We start from the raw sequence: 22,528 nt of genomic DNA, 5'->3' as shown, positions 1-22,528 counted from the left end.
TTTGTCAACTTTGTGAGTCCCTCGGTCCGCCTACCAGATGAGTGGAGCTATCATGTGCTGATGATGCATCATATTTAACAAAGAAATGTGGCAGAAGAAATTCTCTGGTCACTTTGAGGGCAACAGTAATTTAGTTTATATTTAAGGAATTTACTTTTAACATTTAAAATTTTTTGAGGAAGAAGTCTGAATTAAAGGGTTTTTAATCATCAAAATAGTTCCTTGCACACCTTTTCAACTTTTACAGAAATAAGCTAGTAAAATTGTCTCTGTTAGACCGATAATTTTGAAGTTTTTAACTTCAGTGAAATGGAAGGTTTGAAATTTCCCTCGACTAATATTTGGTGGATTATGACTGCCCTGCGCAAAACAAAGCTTCACCTGCAGAAACAAGACTAACAGCCAATATCTGCTTGTCTTCAAACGGGAGAAGCCGATCAAAATTTTCAAACAACAGACAAAAGCTACTGACAAAAATCCCCCCTAGACCATAATACAGTAATCTGCAATGTCCATTTTGCTTATCCCTTATTGGGTAGATTTAAAACAAGAATATATACAAAATAAAAATTTATGCATTGACCAAGGTTGCCAAACTAAAAAGCTAAAATTATAGAAAGCTATAAATAAAGAAATAATATAAAAATTAAATGAAAATCGAAATGAAACTCAAATAAAAACTAAAATAAAAATAACTTATTAAATTTTATGATTTTTTAGTGTAAAAAATAATTTTTTAACAAAATCTAAAAATAATAGCTGTCAATTTAAAGAAAGCAAATGAAAGCATGAGATAAAACACATAAAAAACATGAGTGAGAGAGAATATAAGAAGAATAAATGAGGCAAGTGAAAAATATCTGGCTTATGAAGCTAGTTTCCATAAAACTGGCTTCCCACCTATCTAAGAACCAGTGGGTGAGTTTGTAATTGACATGGCCAAAAATAAAAGAAGGGGTTTGTTTATCCCTTAATGGGCAGGGTTTAAAAGAATTGGGTAGGTTTAAAAACAAGAATATATACAAAGTGACCAAGGTTGCCAAACCAAAAAGCTGAAAATATAGAAAGCTAAAAATAAATAAAAAATTAATATAAAAAATAAATGAGAATCGAAATGAAACTTAAATAAAAACTAAAATAAAAATGACTTCTTAAATTTTATAATTTTTTAGTGTAAAAATTAAATTTGTAACAAAATCTAAAAATAATGACTATCAATTTAAAGAAAGCAAGTGAAAAAAAAAAATGAGATAAAATACATATAAAAACATGAGAGTGAGAGAATATAAGAAGAATAGATGAGGCCTGTTAAAAACATAAGAGAAGCGTGGGAGAGAATCGAGATTCTTATAAAATTTTGAAAGTGAAGTGAAAAGTATCTGGCTTAAGCTACTTTCCATAAAACTGGCTACCCACCTATCTAAGAAGCTGTGGGTGAGTTTGTAATTGACATAGCCAAAAATAAAAGAAAGGGGATTCCATGAATTTAAAAATTAAATTCTACTGTTTTCTTATGACAATAAGGCAACTCCCAACCACGGGAATGATGGCAGGTATACAGATAATATGAAGAAATAATTAAAAAACCAGCCTGTAAAGAGCCCCAGTTTATCAGTAGACAAGAAACCCAGAAACTAATTGTTGTGAATCATGATGGTTCATGAATACATTGATTAGAAAATTTTCACTTTGGCATACAGATAAAACCTGAACATGGGTGCCTCTCCAACAAAAAAAACAGTGGAGAAACAAGGAAAATCCATATGCCAAAGCCAGTAAATTTCATAGGCATCATTGAACACAACAAATACATCAATTCCATTCTTGGGATGTTAATGGCTCATGGGCTTTGTACTAACTGGTTTTGTACATGCTGGTGGAGAGGATTGCAATGGGAGTACTTGTGAAGAACCAGAAGGGGGTTGCTGAACATGTTGGTTCTCTGTATTCTTGTTGATGATTATGGTAATGAAAGACCCCTCTTCATTTGATGGAACTCTAGCTGATGAACCAGAAGAACCATCGGAACTGCTCACTTTCTCCTCTGAAACAAGCCCAGTGTTCTTCTGAATCTTCTGAGCTTCCATCAGTCTTCTACTAAGCTTCTCCTCTGCATCCCTCAAGAACTTGAATTTTGGAGGTGGGGATGCTCTGATCCTGTTGAACTCCCCTTCTGTGCTAGCCTCAAAGAGTGGGTTGAAGCCACTTGAAAATGAAAAATTTGTGTGGTGGTAGTCCATGGGAGTGAGAGGGGGAGTGAAAAAGGGGGGAGAGGAGAGTGGGGTAGCAAATGGGGTTTCAACAGTAAATAGAAGATCACTCAAACTTTTGTTCCTGGACCCTTTTCTACTCCTCCCACACCTTGACCTCCCATCTTCAGATTCCATATCTTCCTTGGTCTCCTCTTTAATGGTGAAGAGAAATCTGGGAGGACCAGATAGATGGTGAAGTCTCATGATCTCAGATTCTAACCCCTCTTCCCCAAAAGGCTTGAGAAGCATATCCTTGCCTGAACCAGACTGATGGTTCTGCTCATGTAGACTGTTGGCACCAGAGTTTATGACTGAACTGCAAATCTCTTGAGGGTTGAGTGCAGTTGAATTTAAAGAAGCAGGCTTTCTCCAACAGAAAAGATAAAACATCTCCCTTGCTGAACTGCTGTAATCATCCTCAATCTCTCTGTTCAGCCTTTTCTTCCACCACAGAACATAGTAGAGCTCAGCAAGCAGAGCCAAGAGGAGACACCCAAATACAAGACTCAAACCGATACCCAAACTACTCAAAGATCTCATCTTCTTTCTGTTTATTTACAAAACCACCAACTTAACTCTCTAACAAAAATCCTATCTTTCTCTCGTGTCACATACCCATGTCACTACCTTTGCTTATGCAGCAACAAAAAACTTCATCTTTGCATCCATAAGGCCAACCATGTTGATAAATCTGCAAAAACAAGTGACAATGACCACAAATATAGGATCCTTAGTGGCTTCTGGAGTCAAACGTCTCTAAAATATCTTACACTTAGAAGTACACCATAGCGCAACTCATGCGGATCTCCCTTCTGATAAGCTTCTCTCCAGGAGTTGGTCTTAAGTTTTGGGGTTGGCTGAGGAAAAAACCCACCACCATGTTGGTATTTTCACGATGGTTTGCGCACAAGGAAGGTTGATCTTCAGCCGGTGGTTTTGATGAGGGAAAGGAGGTGGGGTATCGATGGAAAGGTCACATCCATCGAGGGCTGTTCACATGGGGCCTTTGTAGCGGTGTTGGAAAAAAGAAAAGCGAAAAAACAAACTTATTAAAGAGAGAGAGGAAGCGATGAAGCGAAAAAACAAACTTATTAAAGAGAGAGACGAAGTGATGAACAAAATATTCACATATAAAATATATAATGGGACAAAGAATAAGATACCGTTTTCTAGGATTAGCTTTAGGGCTACCTTCATTCACCTCTCTCGGCTAGGGGGTGTCAACTGGTTTATCCGGCCCTGACCCATACCAAACGGTATAGGGTCCAGGTATGATAAATAAGAAGACCGGTACATAGAACCGAGTATAGTTTGTGAAATTTTATATTAGATTCAGGCCCGACTCGAGTTTCGATTAAGACCCACAAATTTTCAATGTAAAATGATAAAAAAATTATTATTTTACAAGGTATAACCCACTCGATATGGTTTCTCATATAATGGATCTGATTATATCTGAATCTGAACCCGATATTATACTCGAAAATCGGGGCTAAGTCTAATTCTACCTGAGTTTGAACCAAACCCTATCCATTGACACCCCTACCTCTCGGTGATTGTATGGAGGAAAGTTGTCTAAGAGACATTTTATCAATGGTTCCAAGAAAGGTTGGCAAATACACGAAAAAAATCATGTTTTGCCAAACGGGGCTTTTTTGCACTATCTTTGGTACGTTATTTGCTGTACAACTCATCAAGTTTTTTTTTTTATATATAACCAGGAAAACCCCTTCACTCGTTTGCAACAATGTCGCTAAGATACACGTATACCATGATGCATGACATGAGTTCGACTCGTAAGTTTGAAAACTTTCTGAAAATGTATTCACATTATAAGCAGCGTGACGGCTTGACAGCCGCTCATCTTAGCATTTCTCGAGATGAGTGTGGTGTTCATTTCGAGAAATGTTGAGATGGATGGTCATAAGCTTAGAAATTGGAGTTGAGATCAAAGGAGCGGCTAAGTGCCATGGCTATATGACATTAGCCATGACAGCATTGCATGCTGCTCACAACTACAGATTGCAGGCCTTACTTGAAATGCTAATGCTGTCATGTGATTAAGTCATGGCATTTAGTCACTCTCTGATCCCTGATTTAAAAATTGATCATTTTTAAAAGTAAAATAGGTATTTAATAATATATATTATTAAAATAATATTTAACAACATTAAAACATTAAAATAATGATCTTATGTATTTATGTGTCCAGTCTGTACACTGTCCAAATGGCATGACCATATAACATATGTTTTTGAGCCCATTAGTGTAAAAACCACAGGTCTCTCTTATTAAAGAATATACTCAGTCTTGGCCTTTTTTATTTTTATTAGGTGTTCCAGGCACAGAGACCTAGTAACATTGGCTCAGCCTGTCATACTTACGGTCTCTGTTATGTCAGTGTAAAACTTTGATGGCTTAGCTTTCGCTTACACAGAAAGGTGATGACCATGAGATTTGAACCTAGACTGCCCTTAAACAGTCTGTGCCCCCATCCCACTATGCCAAACCCCTTGAATCGCAGGCGTCTTCCCTCCAAGGAAAGACCATATGAACCATTTGAGTTCTTCTACGAGCCCACCTCCAGCACTTTGAAACAAACACCATGCAAGTTATGACTTCCATCATGACAACAAATTTTTCTGAAAAGAAATCAGAAACTCCGTTCAATAGAAGAGCGAGCCCACCTCAGTCTTGGCCTTGCAACAATAAATGTGCACCCATGGGTTTTGAGCTTGTGACTTGGCTTCAGCATGATGACATTCACAAGTAGCTCTTACCAAACGAGAGAGCTTAAGAGCTACTTGTGGGCTTTTAAAAAGTAACATTATGGGATGACTGATTTTTTCCTTTAAATATAAAATTGAAAAGGTTTTCTTGGGTACTCAGAAAGGAAAATAGTTGTGCCCCTGGTCCTTCAACTTTTGATTTGCCATAGTATCCTATTCATGCTGTTGCTTCCCTTCCTTCCCATGCTCGGTTCAACCTGACCTATAGGGATGGCAGTGGACCGGGGCGGGGGACAAGGTCTCCACCCCCACCCCGTTTCAAAATCTGAACCTTCATCCCTGCCTCCATCCCCACACAGGGATGAATTTTAACCTCCATCCCCGGTCCAAACGTGGGTGAGGCGGGCAGGACTTCATTTTCCCTCGGTCTATAGTCATTCCTTAAAGGATTGGAGATGGGACGGGGTGGGGAAAGGCAGGGGCGGGGCGGGGGGAAGCGTAAGTCCATCCCCGCACGGGAATAGATTTTAACCTTCATCCCCGCCCCCATCCTCGTTTCATGCCCTTCACCCCCAGTCCAAATAGGGCGAGGCGGGGCGGGGCTCCGTTGTCCCCCGGTCCACTGCCATCCCTACTGACCATTGGCAACCATTACAAACTTTCCTTGCTGTTTAATTAAAGAAGAATCACGCGGAGTTGATTTTGTGCTTTACAGGTTGGGAAAGTTAATTGTATTTCTTATAAGAAAGAGCTGTAAAGATAAAAGTTGCTGCTTTATTTATTTATTTATTTAGATAATTTTTTTAAAGAACTTTATTTATTTAGATTATGATTATCACATTTTCATTGACCAAACCATACCCTCCATATATTCCATGCAAAAAATATTCCAAACAGGAAACTTTATTCCTCCTATCAAAGAACAGAATTCCTCAAATAACTTTCATATACGTGCTAGTTATTCAAACCAACATTGTATCGATATGAGGATTTTCTAGGTAAGGGAACTTCCTGCAAGTTGAAAAAAAAAATGTTTTTTTTTTCAAATAGGAAAAAATAACACTAAATAAATTAAAATACAAAGAATATATATAATTGAAGATATCTTAATTTTTGAGATTTATCAGATTTTTTAAAACGTTTCCATGATATCACAAAATTGTATATCTTAGTTATTTATGACTATGAACCAAACCAAGCATGGCATCTCATATAAAACCCGAGATTTGAATTGGGCCCCATCCTCAAGGGTTTTGTATTGTTTTCAGTTTCCACTGAGATGCATAAACTCAACACAAGGTCCAAATGCATAGGAACATGTCAACGTTCCTATCAATGGTTAGCGTTTTTTTTTAGAGAGAGAGAGTAAAATTTTATTAATGAAAACGGGTGATGAAAGATCAGACCATGGGAAGAATAATAAAGCCTAAAGGAGCACAAGTTCTCTGCCATTGAGAAAGCGGTTCTGATTCGAGTGGCTAATGAAGAAGATTTCAAAGTGGTGATAATTAAGGTGGGGAGCTTGGTGTGTTCCGGGAAGGACTCCTCTCACGAGTAGATGGATTCCTGGTATGCCTATGAAACTTGAAGCTTCTAATCTGGTTCCTTTATCGATTCGGTTTTCAGGATTGCCGATTGAAACATGGACAGCTTCCTTCTTTTCTAAAGTTGGCCGGCTTTTGGGGGGTTACCTTTTTTATGTTGATAGAATGCAATGTCCTTTGGTGGCCAAGGGAAACTTAGTGACGAACACATTTATATCCAGCTTCCAGAAGTAAGGTTGCTAGACCAAACTAAGGCAATCTTTGGAGAGAACAATTCAGGATTTGAATATGGTAGGCATGCATCTAATCTGTTTGCTTCAGAGCCATTCTCTTCCCCATCTATGAAGATGGTTAATGAGTTAGACGCCCCTCCAGGTTTTGCTTAATTTCTCTTGGAAAGAATCGGGTGGTTTTATGTTTGATCGTTTGGAGGATGAGTTGCGGTCAGGGGGTAGTAAGAGTCTTGCTAGCCTTAATATGAACTCTCATCAGCAGCATAAGAAGCCCACTGTCAAAAGTAGGAAAGCTCCATTTATTGGAGAGCGTATATATGTTGGTTAATAGATTGGCTAGCTCCTCAATATGAAGTGAAGTATGTTGCCCACTTTGAGAGAGATTTACGTGTCAATATGAAGTGAAAGATGACTGCTGAATCTCATGGGACCCATAAGGATGGTACAATTGATGGGGAGTTGTTATCGATAGAGGATGATAAAGAAAATCCACCTCCTCTTATGGAAGAACACTCTTTGTTCTTTAATTGTTAATCTTCTTTATTTTCCCTATGAAGATTATTAGTTGAAATTTAAGAGGGTTAGTCCAGGGGCTGCCAAGAGAGATGTTAAACATGTGGTTCAGCAGTATAGGCCAGAGATTGTGTTTCTCTTGGACTCTATGATTCCACATGATAGTGTTGTGTGTTTCTTTAATCAGATTTCTTATTACTCTATTGTTTCAGATCATCTTCAGGAAGATGGTATTGACCAAAATGACTTTTTTCAGGACTTTTGGACGTGATTTGTTGTTGGGATTCTAGAAGGGTTCAACTTGTTGATTCCATTTTTCCTATTTCTGGATTTTAGGCAGGTTCACTTGCATTGATAATGGTATAATATTAGTTGCTGGGGGTGTCTATTTGTCTCCCTGGTTGATGGAGAGAGTTCGTTCTTTTATTGAGCTGCAGCGTGCGTTCACTTGTTGTTCATTACTTGTGGTGGCAAACTGTTTTGTTTCTTTTCTATGTGAGCTAAGCATGTGGATTGTCCAAAAATAGAGTAGCTGGGGTAATTGTGTTAATTGGAAATCCTATGGAGAGAGTAGTGAAAAAGCTACCTGAAGTTCGGTTTAATTTGAAATTGTGGAATAGGCTGATTTATGGGAATGTTTTCGAAGAGTGATTATGTTGAAGCTTCAAATTGAAGTAGCTAAAAAAAGAAGGGGATGTTGGTTCCTTTTCAGCCTTAGAAGAAGAAAGGAAACGGAAACATAAAGTGTGTCAATCATTAGAAGAGTAGATGCTTTGGAGGCAAAAGACAAAAGTTAGATGGTTCAAGGAGGCAATCTGAACACAACATTTTTTCATCATCATGTTAAAGGCAGGCAGTCTTCAAATTGTTTTCTTGCCATTGACTATAATGGTGTTTCTTGTAATGATTTTGATAACAAAAGGTAGGGCGTCCTCAAAATTTTTTCTTGCCATTGACTATAATGGTAATTCTTATAATAATTTTCAAAACATTTAGGCAACTGTAGAAACATAAATTTTGACCGAGTCGTATACCAAAATCTAGTGTTTTTGGCTTATTTTAAAGTTTTGTTAATTTTGATTTTATTTTTTACCTTCAAAATAGCATTTTCAAGATTTTTGTCCAAAAAATCAATAAATTAGTGAATCTTAGCTTTCCAACAAATCAAAAAACAAGTCAAAGAAACATCGGAGCAAAAAGTTATGACTAAAACAAGATGACTTATTTAGTAAAAAATATGTTTTTAACTAAGGCTCACTTTAAGTGCTTTTCTTTTACTATCAAAATAATTAAATATGGTTTTGTAAGTATATTAGCTTTTCAACGTATTAAAAACAATATTAAATGAACATCTCGATAATAAGTTATGGTCGAAACGAGTTAACCCGCCACAACAATCAAGATTGTCATTAGCGCTAAGAATTGTTGTTATCAGCTCCAACAACAGCAAAATCATTTTTTGCTAAAGCAATTTTTGTTGACATTCCTCATTTAAAAGCAATTGTTTTTTTGTCGTGATGTCATCCCCGTCAAGTGTTGTTGTCATATGTAATAAAGACAAAATCATTCGATTGTCATTTTTAGGTTTCGATTGTTTAAAAAAAAAGGCATGTTTGCTCTTATCCACGTGCATCAACCTCTTAAATTCAAACCTAAATATTCTTCCTTCTTAAATCTCATCTATTAAATTAAGACTCTATCCTAAATAACCTTTTCTAGATTGAATCTTAGCCCTTAATTCAAATCTCTTTGAATATCAATCATCCATCCTTTTTTGGATCCTGGATACACAAAAAAAGTAGCTGAATCGGCCAAAAAATCTATAAATAGGAGAACCTCCTATTTCAAATCTAAACTCACTCCTTCATAGTACCCTTACTTTGTCTGAATCCCTGTAGGATCAAACCTAGCCTAGCCGACCTAGCTAACCTAATTTGAGCCAACATCAAACTTACTCTAGGACCTAGATACCCCAATCTCACACCACATTTTAGAACCCATGCTCGATTTGTCTCGCTCGTGTTCCCATGCTCGTCAATTGTAGAAAAGGTTTCATAAGCCCGATGTGAGATTTGATTTGTATTTCTTATATTTATTTTGTTTATTTGATATTTTTTCTAAGTTTAGATTATATATTCTAATGTTATCATATTTTGGTGTTTTCTTGTTTTTCTCAATTTTTGATGGTTCATACCACCAAACTCATTTTTTTCTAATATTTGTGTTAGAGGTACGTACCTTCGCAACGCCACCACTCAAAAAATGATAATCAAAAGTCTCTGATCTGGTTGATCCCTACTTAACAGAAGAGAAAAAACACGAGATCTTGAAGAACATCTCCCACATCTCAAGTTCGGATATGGGTTTTGGATCTATATTTTCTAGAAAAATATTTTTTGTGAAAAAATCTTGTTTTTAGCTTTTAAAAATTTGGGGATCCACAACAACTTGTTTGGATTTCTATAAAAAGCTTCTTTGCAGTGAAGGAGCTGACAATGAGATGTTTAGTTGTACGAGTGAGGGATCCCTTGTTGAGGATGTTGTTAATAAGCTTCATCTTCATCCTATGTCTAATGAAGATAAAGTTATCGTTTTCCAAACTGTGGGGGATAAGGCACCTGGTGTGGATGGTTATCCGGCGATATTTTTTCAAATCTACTGGGATAGTAGGTGGTGATGTCACAAGAGCCATAAAAAAATCTTTGAGAAAGAAAAAATTCTTCCTTGCCTGACTAGGCTCGTGTCATTGTTTAACTTCTTATATAAGATTGTTGTCAAGGTTATGGTTAATCAGATGATGCCAATCTTAACAAAGGTTATATCCAATAACCAAGGAGCATTAATTCTTGCAAAGGAAGATCATTCAAGAACTTGTTGGCTCATGTGGTTGTTTATTCTTTGTTTGTCATGCAGTTAATTTGTTTGAAGATAGACCTTTCCAAAGCATACGCTAAAGTGGATGAGAATTTCCTTCGTCGTGCACTTTTTTCTTGGGGTTTCCATCCTTTATGGTTGCATCATATTATGATATATGTGACAAAGACTACTTTCTATCTTGATTAATAAGTCTCCTGCCAAGGAATTTAAAATTTTAAAAGGAATCCGATAAGGGGATCCAATATCCCCATATACCTATTTTTTATGAATTGTTTTTTGTGTTCTCCCCTGAACATGCACTGTAGCTACAGTGCATGTTCGGGGTCCCAACTGAGCACCGCGTGGCCCTTAGTCGGGTGTACGGGGTCTCAGTACACCGCCGTACACTCGCCTGCGTGTTTGGGAGGGGGGGGGAGGGATATTACTTGCCCTCATTTTTTATGGTGATGGAATGTTTAGCGCGTAGACTGAAATACTCCGCTGAGAGAAGTGGAATTTTTCTTTCCTAAGTTCTATAGATATTAATGTCCTTGTGTTTCTTATTTCTTTGTGGATGATGTGTTGCTTATTTGTAAGACCAATAAGAGATCTATATTAGCTATTTCTCATATTCTTTTAGAGTTTGAATGTCGTGTGGGCATGAAGGTTAGTTGCTCCATGTTTACTATTCTTCCGATTTGTATTGATGATGGAAAGAAGGCTGCGGTGTCTTCAGTTTTCGGGTGAACCCACACCCCCTTCCTCAAAGGGTCTATGCAGTATCTTTCATTTAATTAAATGTGGATGGAACTCTTGAGACCCTCCCCCAACAGTTAAAATGTCTCATAATCACAATTTAAAAACTCTATAATTGCTCTCAAACGGTCCAAATTAACCAAGCGAGAAACAGAAAGTCAAATTAGGCTCAGTCAAAAGTCAAGGTGAGTTCGGTATAGTCATAAGGACTTTGGGTACCTCTACGAAGTGCAAAGTATGCAATCAAACCGCCCTTATGCACATGTGCGCAGTCGGCGCGTTGAGCATCGACGTCTTCAAGCCACCTTAAAAGGCACAAGGGTTTCCAAAGTATTAGATATAGAGAAAAGACTATTTAAACTACAGAAATTCTCTAAATATGAGACTAAACACTTTTTAAAAGTATTTTGGTGAAAAGCAATAAAATGCACCAAAATTTTATAAAGATTAAATACATACCCATCATAGCAAATAGGGGTGGCAAAACCTGACACGACCCGCCAACCCGCCTCTTAGGCGGGTTCGGGTTGGGCTTAAACTAAACAGTTGAATAAACGGGTCAACCCGCCTAACCCGTTTATTAAACGGGTCGGGTTCGTGTTAGGGGTATGCCAACCCGCCAACCCGGCTAACCCGTTTAATAAACGGGTTAGGCGGGCGGGTCGACCGGCCAACCCGTCCGCCAACCCAACCCGCCAACCCGCCCGCTAACCCGCCAACCTGTTTACCCGACCCAACCCGTTTATTAAACGGATTGGCGCACGGGTCGTGTCGGGTTACCCGTTTAATAAACGGGTCGGGTTCGGATTGAGGTATGTTGACCCGCCAACCCGCCGGGTCGACCTGCCAATCTAACCCGATTGCCACCCCTAATAGCAAATACTAAATTTTGAAACTTTTTTCAACATTCTCGGCTCACTCTAAAGTGGCCTATAGTGTGAGAGATTTAACTGAGAAGCAATGACATCAACAGGTTTGCTATTATTTTGATTTGACCATCATCTAGCATGACAACAATAACATCTCAGCACAAAGAAGGTTGCTCCTCTGTTCGTCCTCCTCTCTTTGACGGAACAAACTATGGATACTGGAAAGTGAGAATGACAATATTCTTACAATCCATGGATCTCGAAATTTGGAGAGTTGTTTCAGAAAAGTACCAAATGTCATCAACTAATTTCAACTAATGGACAGATGAAGAAAAGAAGACTGCTTAACTTAATGCCAAAGCTATGAATGCTTTGTATTGTGTCGTTGACAAGGTAGAGTTCAATCGCATCTCTCAATGCTCTACAACAAATGAAATATGACATACTATTTTCGTAACTCACGAAGGTACATCAAAGGTAAAGGAATCTAAAATTGCTTCTTTAGTTCATAAATTTGAATTGTTTAAAATGAAGCAAAATGAATCTATATCAGACATGGTAACAAGAATGACCGATATCACTATTACTCTAAAATCCCTTGGAAAAGAATATTCACAAGTGGATTTAGTCAGAAAAGTCCTAAGGTGTTTAACTCCTTAATGAGAGAGAAAAACCACAACTATTGAAGAAGCAAATGATCTAAACACTCTCACTCTTGAAGATTTGGTTGGAAACTTAATGGCATATGAAGTCCAACTTCAAGACAAACAAGAAGAAGAACCCAAGAAGAAATCTTTTGCTTTTAAGGCTACTTTTGATTCTGAAAATTCAGAAAAATATGAAGATGAAGAATATGAAGTTGATGTCATTGCGGGTGTGTTTGTGGTAAGAAGCAATGTTATCTTTCCAGAAGTGCTTGCTCTTGAGGAGGTGTTTGCTGTGGTTGTGAAACTTATTTGTCCTGCCTATTTCCTCTTTTAATTTTGCCTGGTCTTTATGGTTAAGGTCTGTTTTTTGACAGGAGTTGCAGTTCCAGTGTGTCTGAGTCTTTTGTGTAGACGGATTTTAGTCTTTTAATTTTTGGCGTCCAAGGCTACTGTGTGTTTGCCTCTGGGTAAGATCTTACTCTCCTTTAAGTGACAAACGTCTTGGCATAACTTTCCAAGTGACTGGGATTTTGCTTCAGAATGTCAGTGAGGTTGTTGTAGCTATTCTTTTGTATATATTGCAATAAAGGGTGGGGCCCCTCTTCCCAACTTTCTTCATCGAAAACAGCTCAGAGGAACATTGGTACACATTTTACTGGAGATCCCCCTTGACTAGGGGTGTCAATGGGTCGGGTTTACCCGGACCCAACCCGTACCAAACCCTATAGGGTCCGGGTATGGTGATAAATAAGAAAACCCGATTTAGACCTAGGTCCAGACCTGAAGGTCTAATTAATACATGAAACCAAGTATAGTTTGTGAAATTTTATATCAGACCCTGGCTAAGACACACAATTGTTCAATGTAAAAATGATACAAAATATTATTTTACCAGGTATGGCCTGGGTCTGGTTCATGTACGTAGATCTTATCGGGTCTAGGTATGGTTTTTTTATGGTGGTTCGATTAGACCCAGGTTCGAACCCAATACCATACCCAAAAATCGAGGCCAGGTCTGGTTTCACCTGGGTCTGAACCAAACCCGACCCGTTGACACCCCCACCCTTGACCACTAGGGAGTACACCTATCATCAACCTTGCGGCAAGAAATGCCCCCCAATGGAATGTCATGTCAACTAGGTGATGTTCACTAGTCACCCCTACTAGATGAGTGGAGGAGCCCTTGTGGACAGTTGAATAAATAGTAGAGTATGCCATTGCCAGCAATCTGGTCCATATCATTGATCATTGAGAGAAACTCTTCTTTTTTATTTGAATAATTCTAAGGAACATCCCTCCGCAGCCAACCATTACATTGGTTGGCCTCCGGATAATAAAACCCTTGAGGTACCTCCTGCCTACCTGGTAGTACACTCAGCTTCAACCTTGCAGCAAGAATGCCACTAGTAGGTTTTGAACTTGTGACATCCCATCAACTTGGTGAGATTCACAAGCCGCCCTACCAGATGAGTGGAGCCCTTGTAGACGATCATTGACATGCTCAATTAGGAGTGTCTATGTTGTTGAGGGGATTGAGAACGTGATGTATGTCAATAATAGAATCATGCTGCCAAGGCCCACCTGCAACATGAATAATGCAGCAAGTTGTTCTGTCCGTTCTTTATGGAGTGAACTTTCTGTCCATTTATGACATCTCTGTCTCATCTGCCAAGAGCGCTGGCTTGTATTTAAAAGAAACCAAACTTCTAGGTTGGAGAGCTAGCAGCTAATAGAGAGTGAAACAACGAACTTAGTCAATTAAGAAGATATTAGAAGACAAATGCCACTACTTTCCATTTTTCTATCTAAGCTTTTCTTACTGTTTTACCATAATTGTATTTTTTTCTGCAACCAACTTCAAAAGTTACTCGGTTTGCTAAGGTTTGGTTTTTTTGTTAATCAAACCTTATAGATATTTAAGCTTAGTTGGATCAGGTTGTGGATGGCTTAGGACAGGACACTAAGTATGGTTTTGGTGAAGTACTTTATCCCTAGGGGATGATTTTTTGCACCCACTTATCTAGATAAACTGAGATAAGTTGGGATAATGTGTCCCAACTTTATATCTCAGTTTTTTGAGTAATTGGGTCACTTAGCCGTATCTCATGTCATGATTGGAGTTCAAAGGTAAAGTTATTCCCATCCACATAAAGTAAATAGCTTTGTAATGTGGAGGTTTTGGATTTGAAGATTTTATCATGAAAGTTTGGTAGGTCCTACCACGTTTGTAGTTTTGCAGCATTTTGTTATGATGCCCCTTTGGTATAGTCGTTTTTGAATTGGTGATCATTGAAATTGATTTCAAAATGATAGTACCTTACAAAGAAGCATAATATGTTCATGAATTACTGTTGGTTTAAATAGGAGGGAAAATGATGAATTCAGGGCCTCTTTTTGGTCTCTGGAAAAGAGTTCCATCGGGATTTTGGTAGCATAATCACTCTAAATCTCTGACAAAAATATCTTTATATCGCGAGAAATTGCCTGAAAGTTTAAAACGGTAATTTCTCGCGAGATTTTCAAACCATGACAAATATCACAATATTTATATTTTTAAAAGATATTTATCATGAAAACCCCTGAGATTTTTATTTTTAAATGTATTTTATTTATATTTTCTTATAAAAATTATTTTTATATTTTTAAATATTTTTTTTTTATTCCCAAGTTTTTGCCGAAAAAATGCGAGATTTATGAAAAAATTCAAAATCTCCCGAGTTTTTTGCCTGCTGAGATTTTGCCGTTTTTAACTTTTGTCATTATGCTCCGAATCCAGTAAAAATCGTTTCTATATTCCCACAAACTCACGAGCAAATAAACATCATTCTTTTTCTCGTCCAACTTTATTAAGTAAATCTAGAAACCATTGTTTCCGTGTTCTCACTAATAAGAAATTAGACATCTCTCTCTCTCGATTAGTAAGAGTATCAGTGGGTCGGGTTTGACTCAGACCCAACCTGTACCAAACCCTAAGGGGTGAGGGTTTGGTGACAAAGAAGAAGGTCCGATTAAAATCCCCATTGGACTCAAAGGGTTTGATTAGTATATGGAGTCGGATATGGTTTGTGAAATTTCATACCAGATCCAGGTCTAACACGAGTCCTGATTAAGATTTGTGAATTTTTAATGTAAAAGATATAAAAAAAAGGGTTATTTTATAAGGTATGAATCTGGCTGGCTCTGGTTCATGATATCCTTATAGGACCCAGATATGGTTTTCTTTATGGTAGACCCAATCAGGTCCGTTTCGAGACCCGGTACCCACACCTCAAAGTCAGATCCAGGTTTGAACCTACCTGGGTCCGAACCAACCAAACCGTTGACACCCCTAATGATTAGGTTGTGTCTATAACCAACCCCATCAAAGTATAATACATATGACTACCTGCTTAAGCAGAGCCCAATATTGAAGTAAAATTTTCTATTCTTAATTGGTCAGCAAAATCTTTTTTTTTTTCCTTTTCGACAGAGAAAGCTGGGGTTAGGCAGACCCATACCAGTTATACAACCATACCATATGAGGTTCGAACTTGCAACGTCCCAACACAAGGTGACCCACGCTAACTGCTCCTGCCAAACAAGGGGAGCCCTCCTTGATAGTCAGCAAAATCTTGTAGTGTACTGTTTCAAACACATACTGCAAGATTGACTTGTTCAAGTCTAACAAGACTTTTTTTTTTTAAATTTACAGGAAGAAACCACTCCCAGGATCAGATACCTAACTGCACTGGCTTTACATGCCGTGCTTAAGCTCGCTGTCCTGGGTGGTGTATGTTCCCCCTGGAACACGGGGCCGCGTGTTCACGGGTCCGAATGAGTGCCACGTGGCACTCATTCGGCTGGTTATGTACGGAGGAAGATCTTGGGTTTTGCAATATTCCTTCCTCTGTGCATAACCAGCTGAATGAGTGCCACGTGTTACTCATTCGGACCCCTGAACACGCGGCCCCGTGTTCAGGGGGTAACATACAACCTGCTCGGCTGTCCTGGCAGCGTAAAACTCCGTGGGCTTACCCCTTACTCCCGTAGAGTCGCCACGCTTCTCAAAAATCTAGTTTTTTCTCAAGGAATACATAGGAAAATATTGATACATAACAGCAGTCATGAATCTGGTTATTGGGATTTTTTTCTCAAAGAATACATAGGCCTGCAAATATGCAATATCTTTTGGGTTTCTACCAATGCTTCTCATAACTTCTAAGTTTAGACGCAAGGAGCTTGGCCTAGTGGGATGGGGCCTGGACCGTTTGAGGTCTGTATAGGTTCAAATTTCATGGGCGTCACTCTCCTGTGTAAGCGGAAGCTTGGCTACTCTATGGGGTCAAGGAGTAAGCCCTCAGAATTTTACGCTGACAGGATAGTATGGCAGGCTGAGCCAGCGCGGTTAAGTCTCTGTGCGTGGGGCAGTTTCTCCAAATAAAATAAAATAAAAACTTTATAAGTCTGAAAATTCTTCCCGGAAAAAAAAAACTTAGTATGAAAAATACTATATGGGCGTCAACTAATAAATGTGCTTTTACTCTTTTCAGAGTTACTTAGTGCGCTTGATGATGATTAATATTTTTTAAAAATAGAGGTGATGCCTTTCAATCTTTTGAATCGTAAGTGCTGTAAGAAGCCTTTCTTTTGCCGTTTCCAGGAAGGTAATCATGACCTAAATGAGGATCAGTGTTTAGGCCCAAAACCAAGTGGTCCATGGAGCTGCACCCACTCTATCCACAGTGCAGACCAGAGATAAACATCTTTTTTTAATCCCATAACATAAGCAACACAATCCGAAGTTTTTGCCAGTTTGTATAGCATGAGAAAAAAAGAGAGAAAATAAGAGACGAGGAGGAGGGTGGTGGTTGGTGGTGATAGTGAAATGATTGGTGGTGGGGAGTGTAAAATAAAAATTCTCTTGGTAGGAAACATTCCTCCACCCCTCTGGTGGAGGAATGTCTCTTATAAAAAAGTGAACTTTGTAGAAAACTCTCAGTGAAAAAGTCTCTCATTTATGGATTTTTCAATTTGCATCATTTTTTCTACAACTTTCTTGCTTTCAAACGAGATATATTCAATATGTATTTGTGGTCATAGTCAGAGATATGTAGCGAATCTATTTCATTCAAATTCTATAAGGCACATAAAAACCCTTTTATACAAAATCGATTTTTGAAAGCAAGGGGATTTCTCAAAAATGTTTTGAATTTCCTTTTTTTCAAATATGATTTCATAAAACCACATTCCATTCATCATGTAGGTTAGTCAGTATCATAGGGCTACACGCCTAGTTTTCTGAGTCCTTTTCCTCAAAATTGATTTTCTCAAAAATCTTCAATTTTCAAAGAAATTTCCGAATATTTTCTAAGTCTAATTCACGATTTTCCAAGTTTCCTTTTCTTCAAGATATTTTCCAAGTGTAGCTCACATTTTATAAAGCATCTCCTTTTCCATATATTTTTAAAATATTCGAAGCATACATCATGTTTTCAATATGCATTTTTCAAAGTTCATAGCACATGCCTGCTTCTTTGTGCATTTAGGAATAAAATATCGATTTAGACAGTTGAGCAAAGCAAAGCACATGATTGATCATTGGTTTGATTACCCTTGGTTATGGCGCCCGAAATGATTGAACCTCGTACCGACAGGCGAGTCTCTATCTCTCAATTTTTCCATATTTTCAAAACAAAGGCGAGTTATTTTCAAAACTTTTTCAAATGGTTAGTTTGACTTGCAAAAGTAAAATTTTGCAATGATAACAGTTGCAAGCTAAACTGTATCAAGAAAATTGTGATAGCATGTAGCCTTTATATGTACAAATCATTTCAGTCTTTTATCAATGTTTGTGCAAATTATTTCAGCCTTTTATCAATTATTATATAAATCACGATAGGAAGACAACTCGTAAAAGCAATCATAATTTTTACAGTACACAACTTTAAACGCATGTTCGATTTTTATTTACGAAGGCCAATCATTGCAACAATTTGTTCAGTGGTATTTGTGTGCTACACTTATTAAAATAGATTTATACACTTATAGAATATATATCATGTTACAGAAAAGAATTATAGAATTACAACAAGTAATTATGGAATCCCAACAAATAATTATCAGGACGTTGATTTATATATATGAAGTTACCGCGACAACGATATAACTTTGTTTGTCTTTGTGAACGATATTGATATGTTTGTAAAATCATAATATAGATCTGTGTAAAACCCTATTCTATGCAAAACCCTACTGACCTGTTGTCCAGGTCTAAAACCCTAATCTATTTAACCTCCCTTTCTCTTTTTTGCGGCACCATAACTTCTTCTTCTTCTTTTTTCTTCTCCGCCTTCGTCTTCTTCTTATTCTTCTTCTCCTTCTTCTTCTTCTTCCTTATATTTTTCTTTCTTCTTTGTTCTTCTGTGTTCCTTCTACATATGCTTGATAGATGGGGTTTGATGTTGATAACGTAGTTGTTTCATGCCGTGAGAAAAGATCTGTATAATCTTCGATGATGATTATGTTGGTTATCTTCTGTGTATACACCGATATATTTATGACACATACGACTGTGGCGTATTTGTCATGAAGTATATTGAAGCTTACGCAGAATATAGCGACCATAATCATCCTCAATCGTTGCTGCCATACCAGAGCAAACACAAATATTCTGCATGATAGACCGAAGGTGATGCTGATGACCATCTATTTGATCTATTCCTTCTGTTGAACCCTCCATTGTTCGCAAATCATTCTTCGCATTTGGAAAAATATATGACTAATCTTTGATATACTTTATGACAAATATGCTATAGTCGTGCGGGCTCCATCTTCTTTGTTTGTAGGAATCCATACCATATGCAGCTTTGTCAGCTCTTCCATGAAGTTTTCTGCACTAACAAGTTGGATTTCATGCACACCTGGATTGTATTTGAAGCACATCACTGTTTGGATGTGGGAGTGATGCTGATGATGATTTCTGTTTTCTTTGATGATGATGGTCATATATTGTATCTAAGCCAAACCATTGGTCATGATGTATCGTTGAAGTTACCTCAATTTGTACTTTACTAAGTCTAAACATCGTATCTATTTATTTATTGTTTTTTCTTTCTGCCTTTTATGAATCAGTCATTGTGTAAATCGCGATATGATATATTGTTCACATAGACAAAGCTCGTAAAAGTAATTCGTAATAGGATAATCGGTATCAAGCAAATTGTGATAGCATGTATCATTACAGTGAAATCGATTTGCAACTAAGTCTCGATTTGTAGTTTACTAAGTCTAAACATCATGTCGATTTGTTTATTGTTTTTCTTTTTGGCCTTTTATGAATCAGTCATTGTGTAAATCACGATAGGACATATCGTTCACATAAACATAATTCGTAAAAGCAAATCGTGATAGGAAAAATATTATTATATTATGAAACTTAAAAATTTATGGTTCTAAGTCGATTTGTATTTATCAAGTTACCTAGATTTGTACTTCACCAATAAACATCGTGTCATTTTGTTTTTTCTTTCTACTTTTCGCCTTTTATCAGTCATTGTGTAAATCGTGATAAGACAAATCACTATACATATACTGTGTTTGAATCGTTATACTAGATATTATCCCAGAGCGATTTACACAATGACGTTTGTATCGTTGAAGTTAACACGATTTGTATATTACTAAGTTTAAACATTGTGTCGATTTGTTTATTTTTCTTTTTCATCATTTATGAATCAACCATTGTGTAAATCGCGATGGAACGTATTGTTCGCTTAGACAAAGCTCGTAAAGGCAAATCGTAATAGGATATTCAAATGAATTTGGTTCGATTATTTAATGGGTTTAGGTGGGATGGCTGTACAGATCTGATAGAACACCTTATATAAAAAATAAATCACGATCACTTATAGAACTAGTTGTAAGGCAATCAGATTCAAGCAAATTGTGATAACACATAGTCTTTATACATACAAATCATTTCAATATTTGTGTAAATCGCGATATGAAGACAGCTCATAAAAGCAAATTATAATTTGCGCAGTACACAACAATAAACACTTCTTCGATTTTTTTTTTATGAAGATCGAACATTATAATGATTTGTTCAGTGGCACTTGTGTGTTACACTTATTAAAAAAGAATTATACATTTATAGAATGTCACGTTACAAAAAAGAATTATTGAATTACAACAAAGAATTATAGAATTACAACAAATCATTATTAGGATAAAAAAATCATATAATGTTTATTCAGTAGCACTTGACGACTCAGATGGACTATGACATACAAATCGTCGCTTTCTTTTTCTTGGACTCTCTTTCCTCAGTGGCCTCTTGGTTTCCTCGATCTTATTATAAACACTGGTCATCATCTCTACCAGTGTATCATATTGTAACCGCATTTGTCTCTCCAAATTCCTGACCTACTTTGGTAACTCCTTATTCTCCCTCTCCAACATCTCTAACCTTGTGGCGGAGACTACCTTCTTTTTTGTGAGTTGTGTTCGCTCTTCATCGTGTACTGCAATTGATGAAATCATTGTTGTAGCCGGAGGGACACAATGGACATGTTTTCCATGTTGGGAGAGACGACATGATGGGAGACAGGAGGGACGCATGGGTTCCCAACATTCTCACGTTTCTTATTCTCAATCTCCAGATTTCGACGCATGAGTTCCCAATATTTTTTGAAATAGTTGGGGTCATATTGTTGTTCTTTATAATCATATGCTATGACACAAACATCTCTTTTGTTCCAGCTATTCAATTGTTCCTTGAAGCGTTCGTGCCAATTCACATTCCTAGCCCATCACTATTCATCTTCCTTCGCACTTCCACAGGCTGCTTTGAGGTAGACTGTCCCAAGCCAGCTTATAGGAGAACTCGACTACCATGCTGCAACTCGGCTTCATACTTGCTAAACAGCCAAATATCGCAGCCAGACAGTCTCGCAGACTGAGCAACAACCTTTTGGTCCTCGTCCTCCCCATCTCCATACGGTCTTCACACAACCTGTACATTGGAGATTATGGTTTAGGTATATACATAATTATTAATGTTAATGAATGCTAAATATTAAAATGATTTATAATAACGAGTGCTAAATATATTACAATGATTGTTACTAATGAGCGTTTTGTATTAAAATGATTTACACTAATGAATGCTATATATTACAACAATTTACAATAACGAATCCTAAATGCTAAAACGATAACGCTTTGTACTAACGAAAAAAAATCCTGCAACGATCATTACTTAAGAATGCTAACGATTACAACGATTTACACTAATGAAAGTTAAATGCTCAAGCGATAATGATTTGTACTAAGGAATTCAAAATCCTGCAACGATCATTACTTAAGAATGCTAACGATTATAACGATTTACACTAATGAAAGTTAAATGCTAAAGCGATAACAATTTGTACTAAGAAATACAAAATCCTGCAACGATCATTACTTAAGAATGTTAAACATTAGAACGATTTGTACTAACGAAGACAAAATCCGGCAGCAATGATTACTTAAGAATGCTAAATATTTCAACAATTTATACTAATGAATGATAAATGTTGAAACGATTGTAAATGCTTTTAAACCATTTACCTCATTTAATTACGGACCATCTAAAATGAACTTAGCATTATCTTTCTTGACATTTATTCTAGCCCACCGGCCAATCTTTTGAAAACCATAAATCGCAGGGTCACACTGAGGACGCAAGGCGACAATATGTTCCCACAACTAGACCTATAAAATCAATATATTAGTAAGATTATAACCTTCAAAGATCTTAGTCTATAACTATAAAATATATAATAAACAATTACCTAGACAAATGGCCAAAACCCTGTGACAGTTTTTGTACCCTTACTCGCACGATAAAGTTGATTGTACAAGTGTGCAAGCATAACAACACCCCATGCACAGTTGTCAACTTTATCTAAGTCTTCCAAGAACTGCAGCCACAGGTAACTTATCCTCAAACCAGACAAATTAGAAAATAAAGTAAGTCCAGAAAAATAAAGAAGAAAGTCGCACAACTCTTGGTCAGCACTTTCAGATGCACATATAGCAGACTGACCTTCCCATTTATTACGGAAAGAAGAAACTTTCATCGATGTGGAATTGCTTCTACCAGAAATAC

At 37.2% G+C, this 22,528-nt stretch overlaps 1 protein-coding gene across 1 annotated transcript; it reads right to left on the bottom strand.

Moving 5' to 3' along the window:
• Positions 1-1,610: 1,610 nt before the first annotated feature.
• LOC149839786 (uncharacterized) lies at positions 1,611-3,155 on the bottom strand. The gene has a single exon (XM_090004229.1). It carries the CDS (start codon positions 2,790-2,792, stop codon positions 1,833-1,835), a length of 960 nt encoding a protein of 319 aa, XP_089860355.1. The 5' UTR covers positions 2,793-3,155; the 3' UTR covers positions 1,611-1,832.
• Positions 3,156-22,528: the final 19,373 nt, after the last annotated feature.

The sequence above is a fragment of the Nuphar pumila genome, chromosome 4 (genome assembly GCF_984573655.1).
Source record: "Nuphar pumila chromosome 4, dmNupPumi1.hap1.1, whole genome shotgun sequence".
Taxonomy (NCBI): domain Eukaryota; kingdom Viridiplantae; phylum Streptophyta; class Magnoliopsida; order Nymphaeales; family Nymphaeaceae; genus Nuphar; species Nuphar pumila.
The sequence above is the reverse complement of the archived record's forward strand: the minus strand, read 5'-3'. Positions and strand labels throughout refer to the sequence as shown.